The sequence below is a fragment of the Aedes aegypti genome, chromosome 2 (assembly GCF_002204515.2).
Source record: "Aedes aegypti strain LVP_AGWG chromosome 2, AaegL5.0 Primary Assembly, whole genome shotgun sequence".
NCBI classification, from domain to species: Eukaryota; Metazoa; Arthropoda; class Insecta; order Diptera; family Culicidae; genus Aedes; species Aedes aegypti.
In genome coordinates, this window is record NC_035108.1 from 64,276,267 (window position 1) to 64,295,891 (window position 19,625).

At 36.0% G+C, this 19,625-nt stretch overlaps 1 protein-coding gene across 1 annotated transcript in view; it reads right to left on the reverse strand.

Moving 5' to 3' along the window:
* Positions 1-7,072: 7,072 nt before the first annotated feature.
* LOC5566341 overlaps positions 7,073-19,625 on the reverse strand; it is a 55,434-nt gene continuing 42,881 nt past the window's right edge. Inside the window, exon 3 of the mRNA XM_021841053.1 lies at positions 7,073-8,961. Coding sequence (XP_021696745.1) covers positions 8,684-8,961 — 278 coding nt within the window. The 3' untranslated portion in view covers positions 7,073-8,683. The remainder of the gene's footprint in view (positions 8,962-19,625) is intronic.

The window sequence follows — 19,625 nt, forward strand, 5'->3', positions numbered from 1 at the left end:
AAGAAGACGATTATATCATAAAATTTTGAGAGTTTACATATGACTTATGCATTTTTTCGCTTAACGGATGTGTATTTTAGTGATAATCAATCATTTCATTTAATGCAAGCAAATACCATCAGATCCACGAAAAACGCCTGCAAGTATGCATGTATGCGACATTCCAGTGTGTTTCATCAGATGGCTAAATTATATCAACTGAACAAAAACCATAATCTATTTTGGACATCATCTGATTTATGCCTTATATACTCATGTTAAGATTTTAGATGAACTTGGCATAAATTTTAGACATATTTTATCATGTTGCCACGTTTAAACTTTTTATGAATGCCAATTCTGAGTGCTATTATTGCATTAAATGTATGTTCTTGAAATGCACATCCTCTTGCATTCGTAGGTTTCACAGATGTTCTGTTGATACAATTTACAATTTTGATATTTTTGAAGCCAATTTGTAATTGTTATGAAAAAGGTCTTCTTTAATAAGCAGCATAGTGTATTATTAATGCGATTTATGATTTCCCTTACATATATTCCTCACCATCTCATTAGAAATGGGCATAGAACGACTACCCTGTCCAAATTATATGCATGTCCAAGTAATATACGTTACCCTAATATTGATGTTTAGGGGCTGTGTGGAACCTTTAGAATATTCATTCATATAGGTAATGGAATGGAATTTGATTGCAGTCTCCAAACAATTGGTATGATTTTGCGATAAATCCTAAAAGATATGGTTTTACTTCTGGTCAGAATGTCAAAAGATGTATTGTGGATTATTAAAACGTTAATCACATAAATGTACTATGCACTATGAGATTGGACATATTTGTAAAAATGAAGAACGCGAAAGTGTGCCAAGCTGATCATTTATTTTTTCTTCTTTCCTTCTGATCATTTATCTTTTTCTTCATAGTATTAAAACCTAATTGGGAAAACGCCTGCTTCACTGCTCAGTGTTTTTATAGAAACAGATCCAACTGACAGCTTCCATTGCCACATGTACACTATTTTCGCATTTGAAGTCACATGAAGATACTCTATGCCCTGGGAAGTCGACAAAACTTCCAACCAGCGGTACATTTTTTCTCGAAGTACTACTTTTCACTTCATTGGATGTCATTGCTTATATTGTCATTTTCACGAACGTCCCAGCACATCTGTTTTTTTTTAAATAAATTAACTGTTATTATTTATCGGTTTCAGCCCATTTGCATGCTAGTTTACCGGCCAAAGATTGAAAATCGATTGAGTTTGTAATACTTTCTTTACAACAGAAGGGTACTTTTTGATTATTTAGAAAATATTGTAACTGGCATTTTAAAGTGACAGCTTATTTTGTGTTGAGGCTGCAAGCGTGCTCAAAAATTCGATCAAATTGATATCAAATCAGGCAATTTAGATCAAATTATGTATAAAACTACAGTTTAGGTCTTATTTTGCAAGCTCAATTAAAGAAACATAGTTGAAATTTCAATGAAACATGATTTAGTATAACTTTAACGACCTATGTTAAAAACATGCTAGTTGATTTCTGAGAGCGGCATTAGTTTCAACATTCTAAAATTAATTGAGTTACATAATATGCTCTTTGATATACGCGAAATTGTTTTTCTTGTTGAGCGGTGTAACATATATTTTTGAATAAATACATCACTAAAGTTCTTGTTGATTATTCAGTAAAACTTATGTTGAAAAGGTTCATCGAAAAAAGAAGTGTGCACACTCCACTACAAACATCCTTAAGTTAGAGCTAAAAAGGAAAATCTTGTGTGCAAAGTTTCAGTAAATTGGATGCATGAATAAGTATATGACAGTTTGTGTGAGACTTTTCATAACTTTATTGATATCCAAACGGAGAAGAGGTGCGTGTCTACTCGAAGATATCCCAACAAATTTTTAATAAAAAACGTGCGTGGCGTGGTAACGTCAGATGGGAGCCGGTTCTATTCTTGGCACTTTTGATTCACTTCAGTAATTGTTTTTTTTAAGCTATCTCTTATTGGGCGTCGTTCTAAAACGCATCTTATTGCAAAGTTTCAGACAAATCGGCCGAGAATGCCAAAGTGAATCATGGAAGTGCCCAAATTAACCAAAGTGAATCATGGAAGTGCATCAAAGTAACAGTTTCTTAAATTTTCAATAATGTCAGCCTTATTTCCTCTTCCTCGATGTAAACTTATTAGAGTTTCCGACATTTTCAAAAGATTGATAAGTTTTATTGATACTCATCCTCTCCCCATGAAGAAGAACTTTTGCTTTAATCTGTTAAGGCCTTTTGGTGCGTCATCACAAAATGGCTTCTTCCAAAATCATTACCATATTGTTATGATAGTATTGGTATTTGCAACATCGATGATATATAACTGCTTATCACCTGATTTAATGGATAATTTATGCGAAGAAAAATGCTTCAGGTGGTATTTCAATATTTAATCAACACTTTCAGATACAGCATTATCAATTTAGCGGCAATATACATGAGATCTATATTCTCAAAAAAAAAATCTCCGTTTTCATGCCGCATTTCATTGCCTTGCATTGCGAATCGACGCCGCCACCGCACACTGAGACATGCCTGTGTTTATAGTCTAAAATATCCAACTTTTTTTCTGTTGTATTAATTTTCAGTGCGGAAAGGTTGGGCAAAGCATAGAAACTTGAAACTCATACGTTGTTTGCTTTTCGATTCTCTCAAATTACAGAAACAATCTCTACGAAGCATAAAATCATACCAAGTGTTTATCAATTTGGACCACCCAAAATAATTGAAAAGCTTCACAGTGCGATGCGTCGGGACGCGTCTATCGTGTGTGCACAATCATCGCGGTCGTTGAGCGCAGTGATGTCAGAGTTGCTATCTGTTAAATCATAGCATTTAATGTGGATTGATCACAGAAATCATTAAAATTTTATTAAATCAGTGATCTTATGATGGAAAACTATTTGCAAAATGATAAGTTTTTATAATATGCAGCAAATGTTTCGAAAACAAGCATATAACAATTGCTAGAAAAATCTGCCACCAATCACCTGGCAACACCGCCATCCCTTGCAAACATTAACCGTACCGATGCATAACAAAAATATGCGATAAATCCAATAAAAAACAGAGAAATTCCGTTGCCCTTCATTAAATTGTAATGTTTTCTTTTGATATGTACGATTGAACAGTTGATTTTGATTTCCAATACTCGTCAATCTAATTTCCCATGTGTTTACATAAAAATATGCTTAACACAAATGTTATATTTTTGTTTTTTTTTTTTTTTTTTTTTTTTTGAAAATGAACATGGAAAGGCGACACTACTACTGTTACATCAATGATGGTTCTAATGATTCTTTGAGTTACACGCCGCTTCACCTTAAATTCTATCATTATTCAGTCAAAAGAGATAAAAAATAATGAAAGTTTTTGTCCAAAATATAACGGGTCGATAGTCTTTTTAAAAACGAACTCGATCTTGCGCCGCTGTCCAAACATTTATGGCACTGAAAGTACTTTGGCAAAGGCAATGTGCTGACAAAAGTGTACTGTAATCTGTCAAACTTGAGTAACGAATTTAGTACTAGAACAAAGAATTGAATATTGTCTGATCGAATATGTTTATAACACTTACATCTAACATTCTATGATGTCAAGAGTAGGATATCTGCAACTCTATACGTACCTAATTTATTTTGAATACGTACTTATTTATACTAATAACAATCTCTAGCTGTCGCTAGGACGTGGCCAGGACAATTCTCGACTGTTGAAGGTTGTGTCAATCTTGTCTAGCAGCTCTAGTCCAGCCGTTAAACTCTGTTTGGATAGCGTTCGAGAAGGAGACAACGCTCATTGAATGGTATAGGACTAGACAACTACGTTACATGTGCTCAGAACCATCATAATGTTGAAATATTACCCTAAGGGTTTTGAATAACATTTGGCTTGCTTCAAAATAAGTTCTCAGTTCATATCGTAAGCATTCTAAAGAATAAAAATTTCAATACTTTTGTGTTGATAAAAACGGAATAATTTGTGAGAATGCAAATGTAGTATTGTAGCATTGGACAAATGTGCTATTGTGGTGATGAATTCGTGATTTTTCCAATACATTATTTGTGTTGGCAGTGCTTCACGCTATGTCTGAACCAGACGATTATAAAAATCGAATGTGCATCAGTTTTTTTCTCGCAAGGGATCAGTATTTGGTTTATATTTTCATAATCGGAAGGTTTAGAAATATTCTATCGGTGAAATTTTTTCCATACATTTCGTATGGGCTGTAATGCAGTGAAAATTGGATTTTCATCGATTTTAGTATGAAAAATAGCTTAAAAATGAAAAAAAAAACAAAATTTCACCGATGGAATATTTTAAAACCTTCCGATTATGAAAATATAACCCAAATACTAAACTCTTGCGAGGAAAAACCCGATGTACATTCGATTTTTATAATCGTCTGGTTCAGACATAGCGTGTGCTTGTTTTATGTGAGGAAACAAATTAATCTGAACTACTTCTGTAGTTCGTTTTACAGTTGTTGGTAAAAGTCAATCAAACTTACAGTACAGACTGGAAACTACTAATTTAAATAATTCCACAAATAAATTGGGTATTGCAAAACACTACAACACCGTGGCAATTAACATATACATAAAATTAATAATTTACAGTTTTCAGCATCAGCTCGCTAAGGATAATTAGGATTTCTTGTTAAAAATGGAGAAAATCATCATTGCAAAGTGCAAGGATTTTTTGCCACATAATTCGATCTTCATGTGTTTAACAATACTTATCACCAAAATTCATAATACTTTCGATGATCAAAAGATTATTTTTTTTTTGTTGGTTCAGTACAGAATTATATTTTTCCATATAAGAGAAACGAAGAGTTTTGAATGGAGACTGCAAGCATATTGAAAACATCGATTTAATCGTAATTTTATTTAGTAATTTCGACTAAATTCTATGTAAATTGAAAGTTGAAGTTCTAGTTTGCATGATTGGTAAATTAAATCACAAAAAAGTGCGATAAATTATGCTTTAAATTTCATGTAAACTTCAATGAAACCAGTGTTTTGTACGACTTTGGCGACCTGTAGCTGAAAATTGTGACGTGCTCGAACATTTCTGAGAACGGCATCACATTAAGCGACCCCAAATCTACTAGAGATACATGCTTTGGTCCTTGAGACACGCAAAAATGTGAATTTTGTTACGCTGTGTCATGATTGTTACTAAGAGCTGTAAGTGAGAGATGTTCTCAAATCTCTCAGAATTAAATCCCTGTCGCCGATTTTTTCAGCACAATTGACCTCCGCCATAAATATGAACAATATCTGGGATGCCTAAGCGTGATAAAAATATACTTAAATTTGTTTTGTCTCTGTAATCAGGAAGGTGTTCATTTTCCAGTTATGAAGTAGTTACCAAGTATGAAATAATCAAGTATGAAAAATGGTTTATTGAAGCACCTCATTACTTATGTTTCTAAACATTGAATTCTCAACAGGAGAAATAAAAATATGCTAAACACATCATATGTAATATCAATTCTTTTTGACTTACTTTACACCACTTTTGTCGTACAAATAGCATTAAACCGAACTCATATTTTTTTGTTTTATAATATGAATCAACCAATCATGCCATTTACTACCGTTATTATAAAGCTTCAATGTAATTATTCATAAATTAAGATATTCGTAGTTACACTTTAATTCGGTACTTTTCAATATCATACAATCTTTCAATACAATACCAGCGGATATACCGTAAAACGGGATAACTTTGATAATGCGGGTAACTTTGATAGTGGGAGACCAATAACATATTAAACGAAATAACAAAGTTTCTGTTAATCAGTTAAGCAAAACGAATGCAAAAGTAAAGAATATTAGTATGACACTTCATGTCAAAGCTATTTTCATTGGAAACAAGTACATTTGAAGATATTTATGCATATATTAAAAAATTATATGATTTTAGCATTTTTGAAACGCTTAGAAACAATCTTTTCTACGATCACTATTTCATGAAGTCATAATGAGTTCGTCGCTTATCCTTGACAGCCAAATTGTAGAAGAACATAAATTCGGAATCAAATCTCTTAGCGAAAACCATTTTCACAAACTTCTGACACTCCATTATCAAAGTTACATCAAAACAGAAAACCGATTTTCGATTATATATCCATTCAATATAAATCTTTTGGCAATGTATCAACTGCAATTGATAGTTAGGATACCAGTACTTGTTTTAAAAGTATAAATTATAATTATTTGAAACAGCATGCATAAATATTCAAGTTTTCTTCGAAAAAACTAGCAAGTTAGTTTACGGTACTCATGTTGTCCGAGGGAGTATTCTCGTAATCATTATTTAGTATTTGAAATTTTAATTGAAAGACTATTAGTCATATTTGTAACGATTGATAAAATTATGTTGTTTTTGGGCAATATGCAAATGGGAGACAATTACTACTCTACTACGGCTTCGGCACCTTTCGACTATTATCGGCAACCAAATTTCAAACGCCAAATACACAGTATTTTTTTTATCAAAACACATCAATGAAAACATGCAGATGATTCTTTGTTCTGTCAACTTCCCACTGATGAGATTTCCAAGATTGAACAAACAATTTCGCCAATTGAAATGAAAACGCCTCAAAATGCGACTGATTTGGAGCTGCCGAAGAGATTCGTCTCAGCTCTTATGGAAAAGCTGCCGAAGAGAATGATGCTGCCGACAATAGTCACACTGACAAGACCTGTACAACTTTCGAAGCGTTGTAAAATCGTTTCCAACAAGCTTTTGACAATCCTGGCCGTGTGAATCGATAGAGAATTGAGCAGAGGATACATGTAAGCAGACAAACACGCAATTTGTCGAATGATGATCGATAAAGTTAGAAAGGAAGTGCGGCGTCGGCTTAGAATGCCGAGAATACGTAAGTTCCCTTATTTGCTTTCAAAAAATCCAAAGTTGCGCAAAGCTTTAACTGATTCGTAATTATGTTGTATTATACAATATAAGGCAGCTTCTAGGATTTTCGGATAAATATGTAGGCAATAGTTTCTCTCATTAAATATTCGTTTTATTTCTCCTTATTTTTCTCATGCTTCTTCTTCTAAACGCTATTATCACTTGATAACATACAATATGTATAAAGTTATTTGCGAACTATTTCGTTCAATATCACCTTTTACCGTTCCCTTTTGTGGAAGAAAGACAGTGAAACACACTCAAGACCCTTCAAAGCATAATATTGAGTTAGGTACTTCAGAACTTCATCATTTCCTATCACGATTATAAAAGTACATTCTGAAACAGACAGACTACTCACTATATACAAATAACATCCTCCTTAGAAACACAAAACCAGATCCGTTCTACCTTCCACATTTCTCATTCAGCAAATTCACTCCGACTGATCTACCAGGTGCGTGCTCGAAGCCAAATGATCACATTTTGTTTACGGTGGAAAATCAACAATCAGTCTGTGTCTGGCACTTGCAACAACAAGATTAGCGCAACACTCTACCGAATATCCAATTTTCTGAAATAATGCACATAAACATTTTCGCCACAATGACCGACCATCACCGACCGTCCAGACAGATACGTACTACGCGCTTAATTTCTTTACCCCATCTTGTGTGGGTATTAGAGTGGCTCATTTTTGTATGAGAAAAATCAAACTTTTGAAATCCTAAGTTACAGCGCCAAATTTGTTTACATAGGTCCTCAGATGCTGATGTGAATGTTTGAGTTGAAATTGAGGTTAGATGAGCTTTAAATTTGTATGGAGGAAATCGAGCAAGCCCTGCCCGTGCTATAGGTATATTCAAATTTTAAAAGAAATGGTGGTGTAACTTAAGATGTTTGAACTTTGACCATTATGGGCCACCCTAGTGCGTCAACTTTGGGGGTAAAGTTGAGTTGAAGGCGCTATCGGTGGGAGGTTATTTTCGTACGCCAAACACACAAGCCCCCAACAAATGGAGCGACTTGTTTTCCCAATCGTTTCCGCAAACGGTGGACCCCGACCAATTACTTCGCCTTTGCTGCACTTTTCCCACAGTAGATATTCGTTCTGAAAGAAGACCTTTCATCGACGCGTCTTGTTTTCGTTTCGTTTTGTGTTTAAAAGATGCGAAAAATTCTTCTAAAAATATACAAGCACGAGTACGGGGGTTTGCTTATTTATCTTGGTTCTTGGTATCGATTAATAAGTTGTGAGTTTTCTAAACATTCCAAAACGATCGTTCAAGATCGGTTCATGCATTTCGTAGTAAAAGGCAACTGGTGACTCCTTAATACAATAACACTAAAAGTTCCCTAACAAATATATATGTACATCCTTATCATTCGTATAAAACCTTCTCTGAAAATCACTTTCCCTAAAATAGGTCTCTTATCAAATGTTAAAACTAGAAACAATCGCTTTCCATCTTCTGGAGATGAATTCTAACCTCACTTTTACCGAAGAGACACGTGTGCCGTTCATGGATATTCACATATTCTTTTTACAAAAATAAAACAGTGGAAATCGTTGCATCCCTAAGCTAACACGTGTGGGAGTATGAGTGAGTGTACGTGTGCACGATCGATCACTTCTGATCACCTAACATGAATATCTCTCGGATAACCGCTGAGCAGACCGCACCATGGTCCTGATCCTGCCTACGCCGACGTCAGCACGAACCAGGGCACAATAACCGTCACGGCAATGGCCGCCACACAGGTCGCACACACCACGAACATGTTGGCCAGCTGATGGTGGCCGCTTTTGTCCTTCAGCTCGCTGTCGGTGATCAGCAGTTGGTCTTCGCAGGGATCCTTGGTGAACTCGAGCACTTCGACGTCGAAGCGGAACTTGACCTTGGAGGACTCCCGCCGCCAGCAGAGGTGGCCGGATGGGCGGCGCTCCAGGCACCAGATGGGCTCCTCCGGGGGGATGGCTGCAAAATGGGGAGAAGACAGAGAATGGCGTGGGTTAGTGCGTACTTGTCTTTCGGAAACAATGGGTAATTAGATGGGGTGGAATTTCAAAGTCATGACCGATGTCGCGAAATGGATTGGTTTTTGGATAACGATAATGACCACCATTCCTGAAGTTTGTTTGTTTGGCAGATACTTCGCAATTCCAATTTGGGGGATATGGAATGGGTTCGGTGTGCAATTTTGATTTAGTCTACAGTAGAGTCTGAATATGATTTTATGGAGCAATAAATTTTGTTTTTCAATTTGCCGATTGATTTTTATTTGATTTTATCTTGTATCCGCCCAACAAATAGAAACAAAAAGTTCAAATTGCTGCTATTTCAGCAATTCTTGACGGATCGCCTACGTTTCAGCTTTGAAATTTGAAATCGTCTGGATGTCTAGTTTTTTGAAGACCATTGAAATTTTCGAAAATGTCCACTGGTTGGTTCGGAATAATTAGACGGTGGGTCACTTCATCAGATTGGGTAAAAATGACCCCAACTTCCTTTTTCGTAAACTTTAACCCAACTCATTGATATCAAACTGACTCCAATTAAACTTGTTTTCATGGTTTTGACTACGGGTGCCATGTGAGAACTAAATTTGACAATGGAACCAGCTTCGGCCTTAGGTATTTTTTTAATCCTAATGGGAACTGCGTGGAATCGGTCTCAGATAGGACAATTCTTTCTTCTAAACTGGCAAATTTATGTGTCAAACTTTACAAGAACCGAAAAACTACCCAAGGCCGATGCCGGTTACATTGCCTTATGGGACAGGGACGCATTCTGGCGGGACAAAATTAATAACTCGGTAACGAAGCGTTTCCGGTATTTGGTGTCATCGGCAAAGTTTTTTGTTACAACGAGGACCATCTACTGACATAAACGGATAGTTCGTAAATCGTCCGCATAGGTGGCGCCACAATCTAACTTTTAACTGTGACGTTCTAGAGACTTGGCATGTTCTCGAAGACGTCAAAATTCCACAGCCTACTGTTTTCGAGTTATTGGCGAAATTAGAGAAAATTAGTGAAAAAGAGTAGTGTTTGATCCTTCGACCTTGATGCTTGCTCCTGCGGGGGCGAGCGATGAGGGCAGGATCAAACATGTCGCGCGTCGTTCGCTCAGAGAAATGAAAAAGCGCCGCGGATCGTTAGTAGTGTTTGATCTATTGATCGCGTCGCTTGCTCCTGCGTGGGCGAGTGACGAGCACTTGTTCGGCGTACAATACGATTATCGAATTATTTCGCGAATCCGGTTAGGCGTGATTATATCATGGATCGCATCACCAAACATTGGTGACTCCCAGATCTCTACCCTATCCCACTAACCCAATATCCTTTCCATGACAACCGTGGAGATGCAGAGGTGATCTCGGTCTCTAGTAACAACGGTAGTCACACTAACATTCCTTCCCTTCCCCGATGACCGTAAGGACGTGGCCGGCGCCGTTATTGACTTTAAAATTTGAGCTCTCGATTTGTGCACATTGAAGAATGGTAAGCTAATCCCAAGCCCCATTCATTAATTCCCTGTGCAACGTCGATTGTTCTGGTCAATCACGGAGTAGCAACTACGAATTGTACGGTCATCTATGCTTATGCTTATGCTTATGCTTAAATTAGAGAAAATTAGTGAAAAACGATTTTTTTCACCGAATTTGACATTTTTCCTAAGAATTATGTCATATAATATTTTTTGCTGATAAATATATAATAAACGCAAGCTTTGGTGGAAAAACTTTAATAATACGACGCAAAAAAATTAAGAAATTATGAAAAAAAACCTGAAAAATAGAGCATTTTTTAACCTTAATATCTCTAAAAGCGCAAAAAAATCGCAAGCTCAAATTTTCAGGCAACATAGAGCAATACTTGATGAAACGGATGTCAAAATTCCAGAGAGGTATATTTTGGTGTTTTTGAGATCTATCATTTTTTTACAATGATTATATATCTCTAATACAGTTAATTTCCATGAGGAATCTGAAGGGACGATCGACTTCAAGAAATAACGAGTCGTGGAACAAAAACTTTCAGAAAACTGTTTAAAAAAACCATCATAGTAGCCATGAAATTCAGTTTAAGAGCAGTTTCTTGAGCTGATATCGAGTAATGCAGATGAAAGTGTAGATTAAAACTGGGTACATAATTGTTTTTCTTCAATAATTCAAATGATATAGTATGCCATGAAAGACTTGATCATGTGTCAGTTAATTGCTGTAATCATGGTTCGAGGTGAGCAATTTATTTTTTGAATGTGTTACTTTTAACACGGAAAATCAAATTTTAAAGCATACCCAACTAACAAATCAGAGCCACAAACAAGCATGCATGTTTAATTATTGTTCAATAATGGTAATGACAGCTGAATAAAAATTTTGCTCTATAAAGAGCTGAGAAGGTGATTTTTTAACACAAACTTAGGTCAATGTTCAACGTTATGCATTGGAATGAACAAAAGTTGAATCGCCACTTATTAAACATTTCCAAAGATTCTCATTCGACTAGTCAATATTGTTTTACTAATGAGCTAAACAAGACATGTTTCCCCCAATTAAAAAGCCAATATTCCACTAAACAAATGTATATGTATAAAAGGATTTTCAGAAGACGAACTAACGTTTTAATTGTATCGCACTTCAGCTATTTCCACATGTTTAACATAAGCATGAATAAGAGCTGAATAAGTATCTTATAAAATCCTAATTCAGCTTCGGTATATTATAAGAACAGTTGATCCAATAGAGGCCAAAATGACGATTAACGAACACATTGTTCAGCAATAAATAAGCCTTGTAAAAGCGATCACACTATAGCTAAATTTCATAAAATGGACAAAATATCCGAAATGCGTGTTGAGTTCCGAATGCATTTCAAAGCTTATAACTTATGCTTTCTCAAAACTTTTTGAATAGTCGTTCAGAAAATAAACATGGTCAGCCTCCAGAAATGTAGGATTATTTTGAAAAACAAACATTTGAGCTAAGTATTCCTAGTAGGAGCGAAGTACTGACAAACAAAGCGTTGACTTGATTGACATAAATGATCTGAAGACAACATCAAAATTTTGTTTGATTTTTGAATGTAGTTAATTTTAGATATCGTTTCCAGATCTTTTACATATTGCATCTCTCAGGTTATTATCACTTTCTGCTATCCATATTATAATTAGCTATTGCTAAGCTTTTTTCGCCTGCTCGGGATGTTGTTCCGTGCAAGAAAAGTTGACATTTCTTTGATAAAATCGATTAAACGTGGGCATCGTGGCCTTGCGGTTAGCGGCGTCAGTCGTCTAGGTGTGGGTTCGATTCACGCTCCAGTCGATGAAAACTTTTCGTCTAACGAAAAATTCATCTCTGGGCTGCTGGGTGTTTCGTGTTGTCCGTTGCCTAATGTTAGTGATCGTTCAGTCTGTGCAGCCTATGTGCTGAAGACGGTGTAAATTGTCTTTTCATTTTTTTAAATATCTATAGCGAGCTACATATAAAATGACATTTCTTCCCAACTGAATAGTGCGATCTAAGAAAAATGATTTACTTGGCCATTTCTGAAAAAAATCCCACGCGTCAAGATATTCGAAAATTTTTCTATTCAGGCGCATAGTCTTTAGAACACTTCAAACGATTTAAATATATTCATAAAAGGTTTATGAAAAATACAAATCAATAATATAATCTATATAAATAAAAATGGAGTGATGTTTGTATGCCACGAAATAACTTGAGAACGGATCAACGGATTGAGGTAAGTTTTTCACTGTTACACTCGACAAGGGATGCGACGTGTTCGTACAAGGAAAAAGTTTGGGAAAGTCTCCGGAATAATCGGGAAAACGGGAGAAGACTCAGGTGTCTTTTTGTATGACGTTTTGCAACAGCCTACTTGATGGCAAGACGAAGTTTGCCGGGACCACTAGTTAATTAATACAAATATAATTTATAAAATAAACGAATTTCAATTTAAGTTAATGAATCATTAAAATTGAAGTTTTGAACAAACTAAAAATTATTATGAAATTAGATTAAGGCGAAGATGCATCGAAGCCCAACCTCAAATTTTAAAGAACATAAATCTAGAGAACTAAACATCCGTTCAAGCTGAAAACTTAATCGATTGGTCACCACTAGCGTGTGACCAATCGATTAGGTTTTCAGCTCGAACCGCTGCGTAGCCTGGTTCTCTAGATTTGTGCTCTTGAAAATTTGAGGTTTGGCTTCGATGCATATTCACCTTAATCATTTCAGACTGATTTCACTTTGTGCAAATAAACATTATTTTTGACCATCATTGACATAAATTTTCTCACTGTGCGCTAAAAATAGTCGACTGAACTCAGCTTGGATCAGCACTAAACAGCAGCTGAATAATATGCTTGTTCAGTTGTTGATTAGCGTACCATGGGTTGATTAGACGATGTCGAATAGAAGCTCAAACAAGATCAATATTCAGCTATGAGAGGTTTATATTTTGCACTGGACGATTTATTCATCAATTCTAGCATGGCGCAGATGGCAAGGCATACCGCTGACGATTGGAAGGTTTCGAGTTCGAATCCGGAAAAAGCGTTGATTCTTGGATGTTTCGAAACAGAGGATACATATCAAAGGTGTCAATTTGGAGATTCCTTCGATTTTGAGAACTGTTAGGTTGTTTAACCTTAAATATGTGTTGAATCACCGGATTTGCTTAAATTTTGAGCTTACGGAAAACTGTGACAACGAATTCGTGATGAAATCCAACGCCAGCTTGTACTGTGAGCAGATATAATAATTTCATGAAATAATAAAATTTTACTATTATTAGCTTTATTAGGAAGATTTTCAGCCCGCGGCTGGTTCATCTCCATCATAATAAAATATATTTTTCCGATAATTTTAAAATACACTTAAATATTTGCCATGACAATATTAATTGCGTAATAGAAAGGAAACCGTAAAAAAAAATTTAAAAAAAATCTCAAAAACACCAAAATATACCTCACTGGAATTTTGACATCCGTTTCATCAAGTATTGCTCTATGTTGCCTGAAAATTTGAGCTTGCGTTAATTTGCGCTTTTGGAGATATTAAGGTTCAAAAATTGCTCTATTTTTCAAGTTTTTTCATGATTTCTCAAGTTTTATGCGTCGTATCATTAAATTTTTTTCCACCAAAGCTTGCGTTTATTATATATTTATCAGCAAAAAATATTATATGACATGGTTCTTAGGAAAAATGTCAAATTCGGTGAAAAAAATCGTTTTTCACTAATTTTCTCTAATTTTGCCAATAACTCGAAAACAGTAGGCTGTGGAATTTTGACGTCTTCGAGAGAGTTGTTTATTTTATCAAAAAGAACAACTTTGCCGAACATGCCAAGTCGCTAGAACGTCAAAGTAAAAAGTTAGATTGTGGCGCCACCTATGCGAACGATTAACGAACTATCCGTTTATGTCAGTAGATGGTCCTCGTTGTTACAAAAAACTTTACCGAAGACACCAAATACCGGAAACGCTTCGTTACCGAGTTATTAATTTTGTCCCGCCAGATTGCGTCCCTGGCCCTTAGTGCATTGTCTTATTTGGATCTTTCATGCCATCCGTAGTTAAATTGAATTAGAGTCAAATTTATTTCAATTAGTTAGGTGAAAGTTGCTCTCAGTTAATAACTGTAAAAGTGCTCATAAGAAAACTAATCTGAGAAGCAGGGTTTGTCCCAGCTGGGACGTAACGCCACAAAGAAGAAGAAGGTTAAAGTTGACGACACAGGAAGTTAGGGTAATTTTAACCTGATCTGACCCTCTGAAATAGTGCACAGTGATGGGAGAGCGGAAAATAGTCGAAAAACTAACACTATTTTTTCCCAGCATATTTTTGTATTTCATGGGATAATTTGATAGTATTTCTTCATAATTTCATGAAGGTTAGGTGAAAATTGTGTTTTTTTTTCAGAGAATTTCGAAGAATATGACCGACGTTGTATATGTTTTGCTAGTTTGTAAAATTTATGAGGAAAACCAAATGTAATTCAACACAGTTTTTAAATGTGATCACACTCGCACACATGTCACACTAGTCTCAGCAACGGGTTAAGTTTGATTGTGAGCACGATTTAAAGTTTGGTTGCTGCTTTTTTTTGAAAACTTAATGATTTACGAGTAATTATTTTATCCCATTTATCCGCCTGCATTCACACAACACGGTTGATATTTATCGTTCGTGGAAAGAAACGAGCCACGAAAGGAAAGAAGACACATAAACCACTGTTTGGCGTCGATCACCGTGTGTCAACACTTGTAACCAAAGTAGTGTTCGGTGATCCAATAGATAAGAATCAAGATGTTTATGGCCCAAAGTAAAATGGAGCACATGTCAAAACTGAAAAAGCTATTTTCGGCGTTAAAATCGCCAAATTGGAAAAAATAGAACACACAGCTGTTTTATTTCTAAAATAAAGGGGATGTAGGGTGCATAGCTACTTGGGCTCTTCCATGGTTCACTTTGGCAGGGGTTTTTTCTCGACCGAATTGTGTGACACTTTGCAATAAGAAGCACTTTAGTACTACTCATATTGTGACCAAATATCAGCTCTGTAGCTTTCAAAAAACTCCACTGCCGAAGTGGGTCAAAAGAATAGAATAGGACCCGGCTCCCTATGTTTAATTTGTTTTTACAATTTATCGATTTTGAAGCAGAAAACTGCTTTGTCAGTATTGACATTTTTGTCCATTTTTACTTGGGCGTTGAGGTTGCATTTCCAGAAAATATGAAAGTTATTACCAATTTTATGCAAAACATAAATCACCCGAATGGCTCGATACCGTTATACTATGTGAGAGTGGCTGCTCTTGAACGCTCTCGCGCCACGTACCAAAAAAGAGAGTGAATGTTTACATTCATGGGGCTCTCCGATTGCGATGTGCCAAGAACTGTTACACTCTCCGAATATGGTTCGATTGGCTTATTCGGATCCAAATCCATTGGGTTCCGGTGTTATTGCGTATTGTCTTGAGGTACCGAAAATGGCCACTTCATCCTTAAACAGATATCTAAAAACCCTGATGAGCTAGAAGGTGGGTGTTTTCGGAAAAGTTGTTGAGCAAATTAAGGGTATTTTGGCAGTAACACATACAATAGAAAATTTGTGGGCTAGGTGGCACTAGCAACAAATTCAATTCAATTTTCAATATCTCGAGATCATGATAGATAAGTTAGAAAGTTATTAACTTCGGCAAAATTGTTCAGTTGATAGTTACAAATCTAATAAGGAATTTTTCCGCTAGGTGGCGTAAGTAATAAATGTTCTTCAATCTTCTTTATCACTAGATTCTGATAAGCTAGCTTTGGCACAGTTTTGCCAAAGACATCAACCTTCTAGCATATCAGAGTTTAGAGATAGAGAAGATTGAAGAACATTTATAACTTGCGCCACCTATCGGAAAAAATCCTTTTTAGATTTGAAGCAGATCAAGGGCTGTCTGGCAGTAATATATCTTATTTGGTATAATTCCGCTAGGTGATGCTAGAAACATGTTTTTTCCATGATACCTTGCTAATTCAAAAGGTTGGTGTATTCGACAAAGTTGTTAAGCAGATCAAGAGCTGTCTGGCAGTCAAACGCCTAACTGAAATTCGTCGTGCTAGAAAAAATGTCTTCATTTGCCTGTATCTAGAGTCTCTGTGAGCTGGAATGTGGGTGTCTTTGGCAAAGATGGTAAGCTTGTAAAGGATTATTTATTAGGTAGCGTTAGTAGCTTCTATCCAATCTTCTTCTGTATCTCAAGATCCTCATATGCTACTCTACGGCAAACTTATTCAAAAGTCTCATGAGACTGGTGGTGTCTTCGGCAAAGTTGTACATGATTGGTTGACTCTTTATAATGGGGAAATTCAGCCCGAGGTTGGTTCATCCCCGTAACACAAAGTTGTTCAATATATCAAGGGCCAAATGCGGTGAAAAACTGAACAAATCTTCATCCACAAGATTATGTTAAACTTTGCAATCCCATTATGTACACTGCTTTGAATTTGTTCATTGTTCGAAAAAAAAAAACGTGTAAAAAGATAGAATATACAGTGCTGTTCTGAATAATAGCAGCGCATGTCGATTTTCATACAAAATGCTCAACTTTGACATGCTGTAGTTTTGTTCCCTTTCAAGCAATCGAGTTGAAATTTTCTCCACAGAACTGCAAATATGCCCAATTTTGTAAACACAAAATTTCAAAATTTTCTAAGCCCCTGCCGGAAAGTGAGATACTAGGTGAAATTGTTCGAAAAAATAGCAGTTTTAAAAATTTGAATTTCGGCTTGACATTATAGTTTTAAATTGTATATCACTTACCATTGGAACAATCTCCTCCTACTTATCAAACCTACACCTAAACCGAAAATGTTTAAAATATTTGTAGAAGAAAAAATTTAAAATGAACAAAATATGCACGTATATTGCCTCCACTTTTGTACGTATAAGGCCTTTTCGCGACGTCTTATACGTAAAACTTTGCATATATAAGCGTCGCGTGACGCAAAAGGTGATAAGGTTATGCGCTGGGAGGGAGGCACCGATACTACACATGAAATATACGACAACGTTATTTTGAACTGCAAGATAACTCCAGCTTGCCAACAACAATCAAGGCAGGCTTCGAGAAAATCGGTAGTTTCCTTTTGTTGTGCACCTTCGATATTTCCTGACAAACATGAAAAAAGGGCCATAGTTTTCTATGCACTAAATATTCATTTTCATTGGAAAAAATAGAACGATGCGTTTTTCAATGCTTTATGTTCAATCAGATTAAATGGTGCTCACGTGACATTACTTGCGTTATTGCATGAATTGATTTTCATTCGATTTTTATCACTTTTGAAGAAATACGAAAATGTGTTTTAATCAGTTATGCGCTTTTTTCATGTTAGTCCAATGTTTGAGATCTGGGCTCACAGTGATAGTTCGTGACAGCAGAATCTCGGCTCACTATGACGTACAGAAATTTTGTATTGGTTTCTCCCTCCCAGGTTATGCGTACATTCTGGTTGTCTGGGATGTTAGAATATCATAGGCTACTCTGACCTAGCATGTGACCTATAAAAAATTCATGAATTTTCAGCTCCAATTCATTGGTGATCAAAGCAACTACATCTGTTCATACTTGGGATTACTTGGCCATGTCAAGATTTCGAAGCCCCCACTCTACTTCCACTCGTAGATCTGGAAAAACCTAGCAAGTGGCCAGGGCTGCCACATTTTCAGATCTGTTTTATCTTTGTTACACAGATTTTTTGTTCTGAAACAGATTCAATTTGTATGGAACACAGATTTCCTTTTACCCAATTTTTATATGGACACAGATTTTTTTGTACGGGACACAGATTTTCTAGCCTGTTGGATACAGATTTTCTATCAAATCATTCGGCAGCTTTGCATGTGGCCCATCAATTTCATAAATTTTCAGTACCAATTCATTGGTGAGTAGAGATTGGCAAAAATAATCGGAGTGATCTGTGGCTCTCTTTTGGCGAGAGTCGGTTCATTTGATCAGCACGGATCAGACAAAAAGTGAAACGGGAAAAGAATGTAGGTAGGTATACCGATTCATTTCCGCTATGAACCAATGCATGAGTTCACTATTTGACATTTGAGCGGTGCCGTGTTATTTACGTGACCATGGAAACTAGTGAATTCGGCACCGCTCAAACGTCAAATTCGTGAACTCGTGCATCGGTCCATTCTCCTACGTTCATTTCTAGGCTTTACTAGAACGCTTGACACGTGCCTTGCCTTGCGCGCCACGGCACTTCGCTGCAGCTGCGCACTCTCAGCATACACAGCCAAACAACAAATTTGCCCCACCAACTTGCATACGGGCAGCCAAAAACGATCAAACACATTTTGCTTCTTCCTTTTGGTTCGGGTAGGGGAAATCGTGTATATTGTGAGTTTCTGTCGACGAATGCACGAAGAATGAGAGAACAAAAGATAAAACGGGTACGGTGTATGTCGCTCAACAGAGAGTGAACCGCTCTTTTTTCGTTCGCTTGATTAAATTCGCTCTTCCTTCCTTACACTGAGGAAACGGAACGTATGAGGTACATAAGAATTTCTTATGGAATAACGACATAAGAAGTATTTTGTTCTTCATTCGAGAATCTTATAACATTCCACAACAGACTTATGAAATAACACTCATTACATAGACAGATATAATTCCATAAGAAACTCTTTTTGGATATCAAACGCATTGATCATTGGCATTCATAAGACAATCTAATGGAGTACGATTTGCTTAACAATTTCAAACGAAAATCTAATGAAGTACGTGGAGAGATGCTAATAACAAAATATTCACGATTGAGATTCATAAGCGCGCGTATGACAATGATTAGTAACACTTTTGAAAAACAGTCGACTTCCTATCAAAAACCACGTAAGAATTTCATATGAAATTCTTTTGGAATAAAGACATAAGAAGCATCTAATGAGACTCATAAGAAAAACTTGTGAACTTCCATCGATCAGTGCGTTCATAATACAAATAGGTGTAATATCATAAGATACTCTTATGAAGGATCATAGATATCAATTATGGAATTCTTTAAGACCATTATGTATTTAGAGAATCGCTCTTTGAATTTAGGAAAATAAAGATATTCAGAAG